General features: G+C 47.5%; 1 protein-coding gene across 17 annotated transcripts in view; it reads left to right on the forward strand.

The window, feature by feature from the left end:
• The window catches only part of ZNF618 (zinc finger protein 618), a 162,972-nt gene extending 149,519 nt beyond the window's left edge, over positions 1-13,453 (forward strand). For all 17 annotated transcript variants that reach the window (XM_054084602.1, XM_054084586.1, XM_054084591.1 and 14 more), the window contains 2 exons: positions 3,485-3,586; positions 4,928-13,453. In XM_054084602.1, coding sequence (XP_053940577.1) covers positions 3,485-3,586; positions 4,928-6,441 — 1,616 coding nt within the window. In that variant the 3' untranslated portion in view covers positions 6,442-13,453. The remainder of the gene's footprint in view (positions 1-3,484; positions 3,587-4,927) is intronic.
• The last annotated feature ends 1,086 nt before the right edge of the window (positions 13,454-14,539 follow it).

Raw genomic sequence — 14,539 nt, forward strand, 5'->3', positions numbered from 1 at the left:
AGCAACCCACTGGCAAGGTGTGAGCCTTGAAACTTTAAAAACAGAGCTGTTTGCAGCTTCTTCCTTCTCTCTTCTTTACAAATGAGCCATGGCCTCTGGGTTTGTCTACCTGAGTTACTTTGGACACAGAGCAGGGCTGGAGGGAGCAGGTGTTAGTGATCTGACTCATGTAATTTCAGGAGAGACCCCCTCTCTCCAGCTCAGGATTACTCCTGTTAAACTCTGTACTTTCCCGTCTCTCCCTGCTCTGTTTGTCGTTGTCTCCTGCTTGACTGCTTCCCCTCGAATGTCTCACCAGTGCAGTTGCATTCATCTTGTCTGTGTCTTCTTAGAGTGCTTTTTCCTGCCCTTGTGTGAGCTGCCTGCCCCGCTGTGGCATCTCTGCGCGCGGTGCTTGCAGTCCTGTGCTCACGCCCCTTCCTCAGGAGGGAACATCAGCCGTTCCCCCAGATCCATGCACTGGGGGGGCGAGGGGCGCAGTATACGCTATTGTGGAATGGGGGGAGAACCAAATGAAGAGGGGTGGCACCCGTGGGTGTCCGGTTCTGGATGCTGTATGGAGCAGCAGTGGGGATTGCACCAGACTTGCAGTTCCTCTGATCGTGGTTCGTTACCTGGTAGCCTGTTAGACCTTGGAGATGTCCATATCCACCATCAGTGCAACATCGCTGAGGGCTGGGAGTGTAGACTGGCAGTGGTCAGTGGAACTGGTGGCGTGGAAACCGCATACTGGGAACACTGGTGTCATAGCCATTTATACCAGTCCATGTGCCTGAGCCAAGGAAGGTTTCATTATAGGGATGCAGAGATACAAAAAGTCCATATGGGTCAAATACTCCCTCAGTTAATGTCTTCACAAGTCCAGCTTGGTTTACCGTGTCCGATGCAAAGCTCTAATCTCATCCAACTACATATGATGCATCCACTGAGCCCTTCTCACAACTGAGTGAAGGCAGGAAACGTGCTGCTGGCCTCAAGGAGCAAAAGCAGGGACATACTGGCTCTTGAGTCATTCAGAGGGCTGAGCCCAGAGGCCTGAAGGTAATAAGGAGAGATTATAGCTCCATAAAGCAGCTGCACAATGAGAAGAAGCAATTAAAATGTAAATTGGAGGCTGAAAGGCGGAAATAGAGCAGCAGAACACCAGGCAAAGGAATTTGTTCTGTAATTACACTGTACAATATACAGCTTTGACTCCCTTCAAAGTACTTTGTTTGGGTTGAGTGCTACCATATAATGCCCTTCCTACAGTCTGGAGTGAAAAAAATAAAAGGATGGCTAGGCTGAACCTGGATTAAAGGATTGGAAGCATGAAGAGAAATTAAAGACCCATGATCTGTGCAGTTCACAGACTGCTTGATGAGGAAGATGAGGCTGAAATGCACAAATCTCATTAATGCCATTTTGAATGCTAGTGGATATTTGTACATAATAATCCCCTATTGTTATGAAATAGATAGAAGAATTCGGGGGATGAAATACAGAGGGTTTCTGCCCCACATCTGCCCCTCACCAAGACATGGAAGGCCTGAACCGTGGACAAAGTTGGCAGGCAACATCTCACATTATCCCTTGCCTACCTAGAGATGTTTGGGGTTGAGGACGGTGGTGGCATTAACTCGAGCAATTGGACTAGGTAAATGCTGGGGGCAGGTAACATGTTATATCTGATCACTGGCATCCCCTGGAGTACCTCTTGCTCTTCACGTGTCTTCCACCCCTGCAAAGACCAACCTCTGGCCGCAGTCGGAGCATCGCAGTGCTCCCCAGGTACCCGCCACAACCACTGAGTTCCCTGAGCACATACAGTCCCAGTGTCTGCCCTGTTCTGTCACATCTTTGGATTGCTTTTAGGTATTGATCCAGCCTGTCAGTGCAGTGCCCAGACCCGAGAACTCTGCACTCTGTGGCTGTTCATCAGCAAGGTTTGTGATTGCCCCAGCAGCCAGCATGCAGAGCTACTGAAATTTAAGAGGACTTGCTTGTAAGGAAGAGGACAATGGAGTTTCATCACATCAGTGCTTGTCTCTAGATCCTTGCTGGCCTCCCTTCCCTGTACACATGAAGGAGGGAAATTTACCCTCTCCTGTTTGCTCTGATAGGCAGCCCACTGCTCTGCCCAGCACCAGGTCAACCTCGGCTGCAGAGCAAAGCGCCTGTGTGTGCCTTAAGTCATTCCTCTGATTTGTTCTCTGCTGTCTGGAATACTGGGGTAAGGTTCATTTCACCACATGCTGTGTATTGGCTACAGATATTACCGCCTGAGCTGGTCAGCTTGGACTGTCTTTATAATCGGTAGAGAAGTTACTGACTCCAAGCGAGTTCAGAGCATGATGGCTCTTGAACTACGAGAGGCATCTGGTTCTGCCTGGGTGAATGGATCACACTGCTGAACCTGTTGTGCACCACTGAGTGTAAAAGGAGCCCAAGGGCAACTTTGGAGAGCGGCATGTCTAGTAGAGATGTCGGAAATTAGGCGAGATGAGTTCCGCTGTGATGAGTAAAGGACCTGCTTTGTCTTCTTTGTTTTTAATTCCATCCTTCTGTTCAGCCTGGTCATGAGTCTTTCCATCTTTCTCCTTCCTTTTCCACCTCTCTTCATCGTGTGCTTTATTGTTCCTTCCCAGCCTGTTTCAGAGCACAGTTTCATAGTGAAGCGTGCTAAGAACTAGAAAATCTCCTCTAGAGGATGGGGAGAAAGAGCATGGATACGATACAGAATTTATGGATCTTGACTGTATTTCCTTGGAAGATGCCATCAGATTGACAGCCCAAGCTTTTGGCCCTGATACATACACAGAAATGGGGGCATGAAGACAAAGACCCTTAGGGCAGCTGGTGTCTTTGCAGCCACAGGGAGGAATGATCTTCAGTCACACTCCAGAAACTTGAAGTGGTTTTGGTTTTGTTTCCAATCTGAGGCAGCAGTGAGCAGCCCAAGAGGAGATGGTCCTCTCTGCAGCCAGAGGAAACCGTACATGAATAAGATCTTTAGATACAAAGTAGCTGAGCACAGCTTGTAAAACAAAGTACCTAAGAAAAGGGAAGCCACCTGTGGTGCAGAGAGAGGCAGTAAGGTGAAGGAAGGATAAATGTTTGTTACATCTACTTTCATTTCCAAAGCAAGCAAATTGCACAAGTCAGGCTGCACAAATAACATCGCTTCCTCCTGGTAGTGGCATCAGTTGACTGGGAGACATCTCCCAAGGTGTGCTGATGGCATCAATGTCACTGATACACAGAAAGGCCACATTTTGGGAGGTGATAGGTTGCAAGCTGAGAGACAATTTTCAAGGTTCCCAACAGTGCTGTGCTGTCTCATTGAAAGCTGCTTAAAAGCTATAGAGAGTGGAATCGATTGGTGTTGCCTTAGCCCAGGGAACCATAAGTAAATGCTAAGCAGATGGGTATTCTTTCCCCTTTTTTTGTGGTTTAAGCATTATTATCTTGTGCTTCTAACACCTCCCTGTCTCTTGCCCCACAGCTGATAATGAGAACAACATTGCCTCTAGCCAGCCCAGATCACCTCTAGCAGTTGTTGAAGAGAAGTGGAAACCACAGCTCCAAAGAAATAACACCAACAACAGTACGTAGCATGTTTGCTCTTCCTTCCTGGGCTTACCTGTCTGCTGTGAACATCTGTCAGTGAGGGGGCAGCAGTGATGGCCATTGCTCAAGGACCCTGTCCTTGCCTGACAGCACTTGATTCCATCTGTAATTCATCTAGTGTCCTGCAGAACAGAGCACCACTATAGGAGCGCTTGTATGCAAAACCTACGGGGAACCCTGGGAACTTCTGTAAGGAAGATGTGTTTGGGAACTCCTAGGAAAAGTTAACTTACGATCCAAAGTCAGACTTCCCAGCCTGGGGTTAAAAAATTAAACCAGTCGTTATGGTTTAGTAACCTGTCACTGCCTGTGCTGGCAGCCAGTGTCTGGCTTCATCCCCAGCTCAGCCTGCGAGCTTGTGCTTCACCGTGAAAAGAGGTAAAATACAGCCCTTTGGGAAAATAGTTCCAAAATGCTCGAGCTGAGCAGCCAGGCAAGGTGATACAGAAACATGATGCTGTTGTGTTCTTGATATGACCAGAACGAACATTCACATTGCCCCAGATCAGCTACAAAAAGGGGGTTCGCTGGAGTTTGGAGGAATAATTGGAAACTTGGGCTTCAGCAGTGTTTGAGATGGTGGAGGAAGCAACTCCTCTTAAAACAGCTGTCTCAGAGAAAAGGCCTAAATCACAGAAATGGAAAGCTGTCCAGCTCTCCAGCCAAGCTAAGCTGTGACCATGAGTCCATAGACATGGATAGTGTACGGCACACATGATTAGAACGTATCTGGGCAGCTCAGCAGTCACCACAGAGATGCCACAGGTTAAGCGGCTGGATTATGAGTAGATAGTATGTGCTCTGTCTCAGTCCCACACCAGGGAAAGCATGCAGATAGGCTCCTTGCTGCTCTAAGCAGGAGCAAGGCCTGTCTCTGGAGGTTCAGAAACCCTTGGGGGAAGAAATCCAGGGTTGGAGATGTCTCTGCCATCATAAGCTAACAGAATGGTTTGGTTTGGAAGGAGCCTTAAAGTCCTTAAAGACACCTCCCACTGTATCAGGTTGCTCCAAGCCCCATGCTACCAGGACTGGAACGCCTCCAGGGATGGAGCAGCCACTGCTTCTCTGGGTAGCCTGAGCCAGGGCCTCCCACCCTCACAGGAGAACATTTCTTCACAAGATCTGATCTCAATCTCCCCTCTTTCAGCTCAAAATCATTCCCCCTCATCCTATCCGTGTACTTCCTGATCAAAAACCCCATCATCTGGGCACCTTCCACCTCTTCGGGTCTCTCTGTACTGTGACTCCCTGCCCTCTCCCGCCACAGAGGAGCAATTCTCATCTGATGCTTTCTCTCCCTCCTTCTATTTCACTGCAGCATCTGCGAGCGGTTCGGTAGGGAACAGCGCGATTCCAGAGAAGGAGCGGCAGAACATTGCCGAGAGGCTTCTGAGGGTGATGTGCACTGACCTTGGGGCTCTGAGTGTGGTGAGCGGGAAGGAGTTCATCAAGCTTGCACAGACCCTGGTGGATAGTGGAGCTCGCTATGGTGCCTTCTCTGTCACCGAAATCCTTGGCAATTTCAACACACTGGCTCTGAAGCATTTGCCTCGGATGTACAACCAAGTGAAGGTAAAAGTCACCTGCGCCCTGGGCAGCAATGCTTGCCTTGGCATCGGTGTCACTTGCCACTCGCAGAGCATCGGCCCCGATTCCTGCTACATCCTGACCGCTTATCAGGTGGAAGGCAACCACATCAAGAGTTACGTCCTGGGAATTAAGGGTGTAGACATTCGAGATAACGGTGATTTTATCCACCACTGGGTACAGAATGTGCTCTCAGAGTTTGTGATGTCGGAGATCAGGACGGTGTACGTCACAGACTGCAAAGTCAATTCCTCTGCATTCTCCAAGGCGGGCATGTGCTTGCGTTGTTCGGCCTGTGCCTTGAACTCGGTAGTGCAGAGTGTGCTGAACAAGCGAACACTACAGGCCCGCAATATGCACGAGGTGATCGAGCTCCTGAATGTCTGCGAAGATCTGGCAGGATCCACAGGCCTCTCGAAGGAGACCTTTGGCTCCCTGGAAGAGACCTCTCCCCCGCCCTGCTGGAACTCGGTCACCGACTCCCTCCTGCTCGTCCACGAGCGCTACGAGCAGATCTGTGAGTTCTACAGCAGGGCCAAGAAGATGAACCTCATCCAAAACCTGAACAAGCACCTGCTCAGCAACCTGGCAGCCATTCTGGCACCGGTGAAGCAGGCGGTGATCGAGCTGAGCAACGAGAGCCGGCCCACCCTGCAGCTGGTGCTGCCCACCTACGTCAAACTGGAGAAACTGTTCACTTCCAAAGCTAACGATGCTGGCGTAGTCAGCAAACTCTGCCACCTCTTCTTGGAGGCGCTGAAGGAGAACTTCAAAGTTCATTCGGCACACAAGGTAGCCATGATCTTAGACCCTCAGCAGAAGCTGCGGCCCGTCCCGCCGTACCAGCATGAAGAGATCATTGGCAAGGTCTGCGAGTTGATCAATGAGGTGAAAGAGTCCTGGGCAGAAGAAACAGAATTTGAACCTTCAACCAAGAAGCCTCGGGCAGCAGGGGAAGCCACAGCAGCTCAGGAAGAAGATTGGTTCGGGAAAAATGAAGTCTATGATTATTTGCAAGAACCTCTCTTCCAGGCCACCCCTGACCTCTTTCAGTACTGGTCGTGTGTTACCCAAAAGCATACAAAACTAGCCAAGCTAGCCTTTTGGCTCCTAGCAGTGCCTGCTGTTGGTGCCAGAAGCGAATGTGTAAATATGTGTGAGCAGGCTCTCTTAATCAAAAGGAGACGGCTACTCAGTCCAGAAGACATGAACAAACTCATGTTTTTGAAGTCCAACATGCTTTAAGACTGTCTTTTAATTAAAACAAAACTTTAAAACACTGTTCCAAACAAAGAATAAGAATTTTAAGTTCTAAACACTGTGGACCTCATTATGAATGCCCCTGGAAACCAAGTGCTTTTTTATATATATATAAAAATATAAATATATATAAAATTAAGTTTGAAAGGAAAGCTGAGCACGGGAGAGAGACAGCCCTCTGCTGGGAACGTGCTCCTTTCCATAGATAGTGTGTGGACTTGACAGACTTTCTAATGTTTTCATGTGGGCAGACCAATGGGAGGCTGATGTTCTAAAGTCTTCAGGCAGCTGAGATCTAAAGTGACTTGAAGTTTCTTTTGTTTCTCCTCCACCCTACCTTTCCTCTTGTCCCCTGGGCCATCTTGCCATGGATAATCAGACTACATTGAACAGACCAGTTCGGCACTGGACTTTGCTCCTTTGAATAACTGTACACCTTGAGGGCGTTTGTCTGCAACCTTCTTGACACACTGTGCACGTGAGCAGGGCAGCTGTATTTTAGAAATACCGGTATCCTTAGAAATCAGGAAGGGAGACTTTGAGGGGTTGTTTGATTTTTATTTTAAACTTTTTCATACATGATTTTTCCAAAAACCAGAAGTAACTCTTCCATCTCACTCCTGGTTTTCATTTAACATGGTAGCCAGCGATTATAAGTGTGATTTCAAACTGAGAGAGATGGTTTGTGGCAGAAAATGTCTCTAATTGTTACATTTCTTGAGGTTTGGTTTTGTTTTTTTTTTACAGCATAATTTCTTTTCTGAATTCCTGGTGTTAATTAGCTTCTCTGTGAATTTTGTACATCAGGGGTTCTCACACTTGTTCCAGAGTAGCCCATTTGTGATTAAACAACACCCTAATGGGAGCCACAGCAGTTGCGCATATGGAAAAGCTAGAAACCAGGAAAGGCAAGAAAGTGGTGACAACGCAGATATCCGTGGCCACCAGCAGACCTGTGGGGTCTGCCAGCTGCCGCTGAGAACCCCTGTACCTCAACTTTTAGTAAACCTTCTCAGTTCACACACTCGAAATAACCTTCACAAGGCCAAGGACAAACCAAGGTGTATGATTTTTCAGGGGAACAAAGATCATCAGTTTTGTCAAACTGGGGTTTGAAGGAAGCTTCGAGAAGTGCATGGGCTCAGAGATCCTTCTGAATGTAAGTGCTCCTGATAGAGTGCAAAGAATACCTTCCCGTTGTGTTTGGAATGGTTTCCTCTAGTGGCACGAATGTCTTTATACCTACAGTGCATTACACTACTTGTTATGTTGTTCTGGCTAGGAAGGCCACGGGCCCTTAAACGTTCACTCTTAACTGGCTCACCCCAAATGCAATTAGAGATCACCATAACACAAAACATCTAAGTCACTCTGCTGTCCACCGAGGCTGGAGCTCTTCTGTGTCCAGTGCCCACAGGCGCAGTCCCTGGTCTGCTGGACAGGATCTCTGCAGGCTGGCAGGTTTGGAGCCTCTTGGACAATTCCCACCTTCTGGTGCCAAACTCTTGAGTTTTCATCACTGAGACTTGGATTCCAGATGCAGATTGAAGTAAATTCTTAATTTTAAAGGGTCTCTCCTTCTTGCAGTAGTGTGCTCTGGAGCTGCACAGCAGCATCGGAGGTGTGGGAGGACAGACTTGGTGGACACTGAGCAGCCAGGCTGGAGGCTGAAGCCCTTCAACAGTGCAGGGGTGTGTTCTGGTTGTTGGCAATGCAGTGGTGACACTGGGGTCCTCTCTGAAGTGCTGCTGTTGAACCCACCTGGTTGTAACAGAAGTTGCAAGTCCCAAGACATGAGAAATGGCAAACCCAGGCTCTCGGGCTTTGTGGGCAGATGCCTTCACCCCAACAGGCACTGATCAGCCACTCTGCTGCCGAGGGGCTCAGGCAGGGGAACTCTCCACACATTGGAGACCTTCTGTGGGTCAGGGGCACTGATAGCTCTTGGCACTCAGCTGCGCCCTTTTCAGCCTGCAAACATGACCTACTATTAGCTTGAGCCTAGCTTTTGGGCTGACCTATCGGCGCTGTTACTGGCATCAGGGCAAAACCAGTGTCATAAATGTAATGTTTGCGTATGGATATCTTAACAGGCAGAGTCTGCAACCCCACTGACAACTGCAGGGGCAGCAGCACTTGAAGATGAGCTGCCACAGAGACACTTGGACATCTTACTTCCCTGGCAGTGGCAGATGAGGATGTTGATTATCAGGCAAACTTTTCTTCTTGCTGGTTTTATTTTCTCCTGCACAAATCCTGCCTGCCCAGCCACCACTTGGCCACGGTAACACATCTGTTTGCACTTGCAGTGCAGGAGAAACCTGTAACAAACTTAAGTCTCAAACTACAAAGAAAAAAACCCAAGTGGGATAAGTGAAGACTGCCAAGTGTTTGCGCTGGGCTGCTGTTCCCACTGCAAAACACAAGGTGTCCTGCAGCGAGAACACTTGGCTGGGGGATGAATGTGAAGCCAGATTAGAGTGTGTCCCATGTGGCTCAGCTGATGGGCAGAGCTGGGGGCAGGATTTGTAGTTCTTTCTCCAAATGGCATATTACACCATTTTGCTTGGTTTACCTGAGAGCTGCTCGATGGCTCTTTGATGCTCAGGTGAACCTGCAAAACGCATTGCTTGGAAAAGAAAGGTCCAAACCCTTTACTAAGGGACAGGCTGGTAACTTCTGTTGGATTTGCAAGCTCAGGCTTGTTGCGTTGTCTGCCTGCGAGGCGTTACGGGTGGGGACGTGGACAGCAGAGTGGCACTGGTCTGAAGCTCTGGAACTGAGGATGATGTATACTTGCAGTCATTTACGCAGCTGTCTGATGCCAGGCTGTGTGCAGCCGTCAGCCGGACCGTGCCTACACAGCCAGGTCCTGTAAACAGAAAGGCCACGGCCACCTCTAACTCCCAGTTCTTCTCCCCTTCCCCTTTGTACAGTGTGGTTTTGGCATCAGATATGGAGCTTTCTTGCTGTGACAACCAAAGAGAGGGATTGACGGGCCCTTTCCCCCATCCCTGTCCCCTCCAAGGTGACTTTGGTTTTAGTTGCACTAATGATAGATATTAACCAAACATGCAGTGTTTTCTGGTAGATAAAATTCTCCCAAAGACTTGAAAACTCAGCTTAGCAGCTGAAAAAGCAGAGTAAAACCTAAAGCCCTAAAATGGTGCAACCTAGAAATTCAGTGAGAAGAGGCCAGCGAGCCAGTGGGAGAAGCTGCAGCTTTTCATGATGAAGGGCCTTGCAGTCCTGTCTGAAGATCCTTATTACTAGAAAACTGAGAAAGTGGGCTACAAAGGCAGAGCTCTTCAAACCAGAAGGTTCTTTCTATTGAGTGTGGCAGCCAGAGGGTCCGTGGAGAACATGGAGCCCACATTTGTCTCTCAGTCTGTCTCTTTTCCCCATGTCTCCAGCGGTAGACAGTAGTTGTGTCCTGGTTTGCAAGACAGGCTCAATGTCTTGTGCCTGGGTCGGTTTTGGATGGAAGTAAACTTCCCTTTTGGTCAAAGTTGTTTGTCTGTTCTAAGAAAACTGGTTTGGTTGTATTTGAACTAGTGCAATCTGGAAACCTTGCTGTGAAAGCCAAGTGCGGGCTCAGGTTTTGTCTAATTCTGTTAATTGCTGGTTAAACCAGTTTAACTTTCAGATTAACTGGTTTAAGCATCCACATGAACCATCTGCACTGGTTTAACTGCGCTTGCTGGACGTTCTCCCTGCTGACCAGTGAATACGTCCAGAAGCAGCTCAGGGAGCCTTGACCCTTACATGAATTTTGCAAATGAAGTTGTGACAGATGCTCTCAAAGCTCAGGAGTTACTGAAAATAGAGGGAGGACACTTCTGAAAGTTGCTTGAGCTCTAAATTGTGGTATCTGACTTGATAACGGCATTCAGGGAGATGGATTGGTTGATTTGGTTTTGTCAAAGTGCTTGCAATAACACGGAAGGTTTAGTGTGAGAAGAAATAACCACATGTTCACCTTGGTGATTGAGTCTGCTCAGCCTTACCCCAGCCTGAGGGACCAATTCCACCCTCCACATCCCGCAGCAGGAGCAGAGTGTCTGAGACATTGTGCTTCATGGAGAACGCTGTGTGTATTTTGAGCCAGCACTAAGTTCCTGATCCATCAAAAGAGCAGCCAGAAAGTTATCCAAAGGCTGGGAACGCTGCTTTGAGCTGAGGAAGGACTCGGATCTCTAATTGCATCTCTCTGGCTAAAGAAGGTGGAGGGGAGCTCCTGTGAGCATGCAGAGGGAGCACATGCAGGTGAGGAAAAATTGTTCCCTATGGAATAATTAGGAGTAACGGCATGAAAAAAAAAAAAAAAAGGCACTAAAGGCAGAATCTGGGAAACTTCTTCAGGGAGGAGAAATCCGTTAATCTGGGAGGAGTCTGTTATGGGAATGTTTTTGAGCCCTATCATTTAAAGACAAAGCTGTACAGCTATGTGGAGCACACTCTGTAAGGCACAGAGCTGCTTTGGACCTTGCTGAGAGAAAAGAGACTGGGGGTAGAGATGGGAAAGGACCCCCTGCGTCTTGAGTCCAGTCCTACCTGATCAGTCCAGGAGGGTTCACAGAGCATCTTCCTCCGCATCCTCCCCCTCACTACTGACGCCAAACCTTTCCGAGCACTCCAGTATTTAGATGAACCATAGAGGAGGGAGGGAGCTGATGGTCAGAAGGAGAGGGCACTGGGTGAGAAGCAAATGTCCTGCCAACCCTTACACTGCCGAGGTGAACAGATTGGGGTGGGGGAGAGCACTAAATGTTTTGCTGCTTCTGCTGTGCATTTTCTGTGCTACACTATGATCTTGAATCCATGGGATCCATTGGGAATGCCCAGAAACATTGGCTGAGACTCAAGGTCCTCTGTCAGATACTTCCGAAGATGCCGCCCTGTAGCAATAAGAACTCCCTTTCCTTGGGCATGGGACCTGTCCCCGTGCCATGGGTTGTCATCTTCCTGGGGCCTCGGGAGACATCACCAAACACAATAAACTAATGAAAACAGGGAGAGGTAACGCCAAGCACAGCTTCTCGTTAGTCCTATGGGATAGTTTGCTTATGCTAGGCCAGAAATGGTAAACCAATGAGTGTATTGCCCTGACATTTAATTTTCTGTATTGAATGTTTGGAGGTTTTTCTGTTTAACTTGGGTTTTGTTTGGCTGGATAGTTGGGTTTCTTTCTACTCCTGTTAGAATCCTTTGTGTGATACCTTACAGTAGAGTTCTCATGTTAGACAGTGGTGCACCCATCGACCTTTCAGGGTTCCATTGTTGGTAGGCAGTTGAGTTGGAATTTTCAGAACAGCTTCTGGAATGAGTCACACAAACGGTTCATTGACACACAATATCCGCCACAGACTGAAAGGGGTTTCTTTTCCCCATCATCCTAACGTCACTGGCAGTGGGCGGCATCCCGGTACTGGGTGAGCACCGGGCTTAATGACAGGGATGTTCTACTGTGGAGTTGAGTACAGGCATGGCAGCCCTTTGCTTTCTACAACCAAAGTTCTTTAAAAAGACCCTTCCAGCCTTTGGTTCTTGTGTCCTATCTTCTGGTGGTCTCTGCAATGGGTGGGTAGGATGATGGAGTTCTTCCAGGGGCTGGAAGGTGGGAGGAGGGATAGGGTTGTTTTTTTCTTTCTCTCTATGGAGAAGGACCTTTCCACTTGGAAGGAGGCATGGATTCTAGAAGGAGCAATGATCTTAGAAGCTGTTTTCCACAGTTCCTTTAAACTTATTTCAATTATTTAAAAGGAAAACTGGTGACGAATGACGTGAACCTTTGAGGACAAGTGACAGCCAGGGCTGTGAGTGCAGGAGGAATGCCCGGTGTCAAGACAGCAAGGATTCTGGTCCATGCCATAGCTAGAAAGTGTCATGCTGACAACCCAACTCATCGGGAAATCCTTGTTTGCAGCCAGTCTGAAAAGAGAAGCTGTTCCTCGTGTTTGGTTTTCAAAACCTCCTGTTGGGAGCTGAATTCTTGTTGTTTCATCAGCCAACACTTAACGTTCTCCTTTCCTTCCGCGCTCTCCCTCCCCTCAGTAACGTGTGTGCGTTTCCTTTCTGTAGATGCAGACGTTCTAGGCAATACCACAGATGCACCTGTGTGTGTCTCTACCTGCGAGTGCAAGGATCTCATGTCATCTTAAAAAATACAAAAAAAATATACAAAAAATATACAAAAAATATCTTTTTTAGGCCAGAGTTTTCTACAGGTATTAATGAATATTTTTCTTAATCCTTATAAGTTTTATGTGTTTAATATTTCTTAATACCGGTAGCATTAATTTATACTTTTGTAGCAACACAATATTTTTATAAACCGCCACCGCTGGCTTTGTCTTCATAATGGGTAAGAGGTGCGGGCAGCTGGCCCCGCGCCGTACCATGTACTGTATTTAAAAGGTTATCTAATGTCACACTTGCTGTGTTAATAAACAAAACAAAACCTGTTTGAAGTCTCATGTATTGTTGGTGTGGATCGAATGACTCAATAGAGAGCAATATTGCACGGGGTTGAGTTGCTGATTTTCATTGTGATACACGAGCGCTTGAGGCCGACTCAAGTTCTTCTGAGTTGTTTTTTTTTTTCCTTTTTAGGATTTGGTTTTGTTTCGTTTTGGTTTTTGGTTTTTTTTTTACAGCTAAATGAATTCAGTGCTGTTTGAAACTTAGACTGACGTCAAATGAAAAGGATTATTAAAGAAGAAATAAAAATCGAGGTGTTTAAATGTTGCTGTTTTTACAAAGTCTGTTGCTGTCTGAATGGAAATATTCCCCAAGTGAGGAGGAATAGTTCCACTTAGCTTCCAAACGAGCTGAGCGCTCCGGGGCAGAGCTCGGTTATTTGGAGATCTCTTAGAGATGTGTTTCTGCAACATTCTTTTCAGAGTTGATGCCAAGGCAGAAGACAAACTGTAACTGTAAGAAAGCATCCGTTGCTTGAGGATTTTCATGTCAGTGTTGTATTTATGGTTTTACAATAAAACAACCTTTAGGAAAAAAAAAAAAAGAATTGTCTGGGGCTTTCTGTTTTTCAGCACATGAACAGGACTTCACCCAGTGCCGAGGGTCTTGGGAAGAGGGAATCACAGAATCATTGTAGAATCACCAGGTTGGAAATGATCTCTTGGTTCATCAAGTCCAACCATTCCTATCTGCCACTAAACCATGTCCCTGAGCACCTCGTCTACCTGTCTTTTAAATACCTCCAGGGATGGGGACTGCATCACCTCCCTGGGCAGCTTCTGCCCCGTACCCAATGACCCTTTCTATGAAAAAATTTTTCCTGATATCGAGTCTAAACCTCCCCTTGCGCAGCTTAAAGCCATTCCCCCTTGACCTGTCTATTGTCACTTGGGAGAACACTCACTAAGGCGACCTAAATCTCAGCAGCGCTCTCCACTGGACCTCATCCCTGTGGAACTCAGCAGTAGCTCTCACTGCATGCCCCGAGCAGGCAAAGCTCCCCAAAGCCTTTCCCATAGCATCTTCTGTCCCATGCGTGTTTCCTGCTGCGGCGAACCCGCTCCTCTTACCAGTGAGATATTTATGTGTGGCAGAAAGCGAGCTGGGTCGCTTGGCCGGCGGGGAGAGGTGGTACTCGCATCGCTAGCACAGATTCTCATCAGCTGGCTTTTGTGCTGCTGCAGTGGTGCAAGATCCCGGATAGTTTTGCATGACTTGGAAATGCTGTTTGCAGTGCCAAGACCTCCAAACGTATCCAAAGCAACTAGGGAAGTGTCCCATGTGGAAAAAGTGCCTAGACCAGGGTGCAGAGGAGATCAGGCCTTCTGATGGAAAATCCAGGGTACACTGTTGTCCATATCCTTTGTGTGTCCTTTTTTTTTTGTCATCTTTAATATCCTTGGGGTTTTCCACCTTTCCTCTCACCGCCCTTAAAGAAAAGCCAGTAAAAAAATAGCTCTGCTTGAGAAATATGTAATGGATTTGTTAGTTGGGAAAAAAGCCCAAAACATGGAATGATGATACGTCTGGCAATTGGATAGGCTCTCTTGGCTAGTACTCAAGTGCGAAGTCACAGTTATAAATAAGCCACAATAATAAATAC

The sequence above is a fragment of the Cuculus canorus genome, chromosome 19, assembly GCF_017976375.1.
Source record: "Cuculus canorus isolate bCucCan1 chromosome 19, bCucCan1.pri, whole genome shotgun sequence".
NCBI lineage: Eukaryota > Metazoa > Chordata > Aves > Cuculiformes > Cuculidae > Cuculus > Cuculus canorus.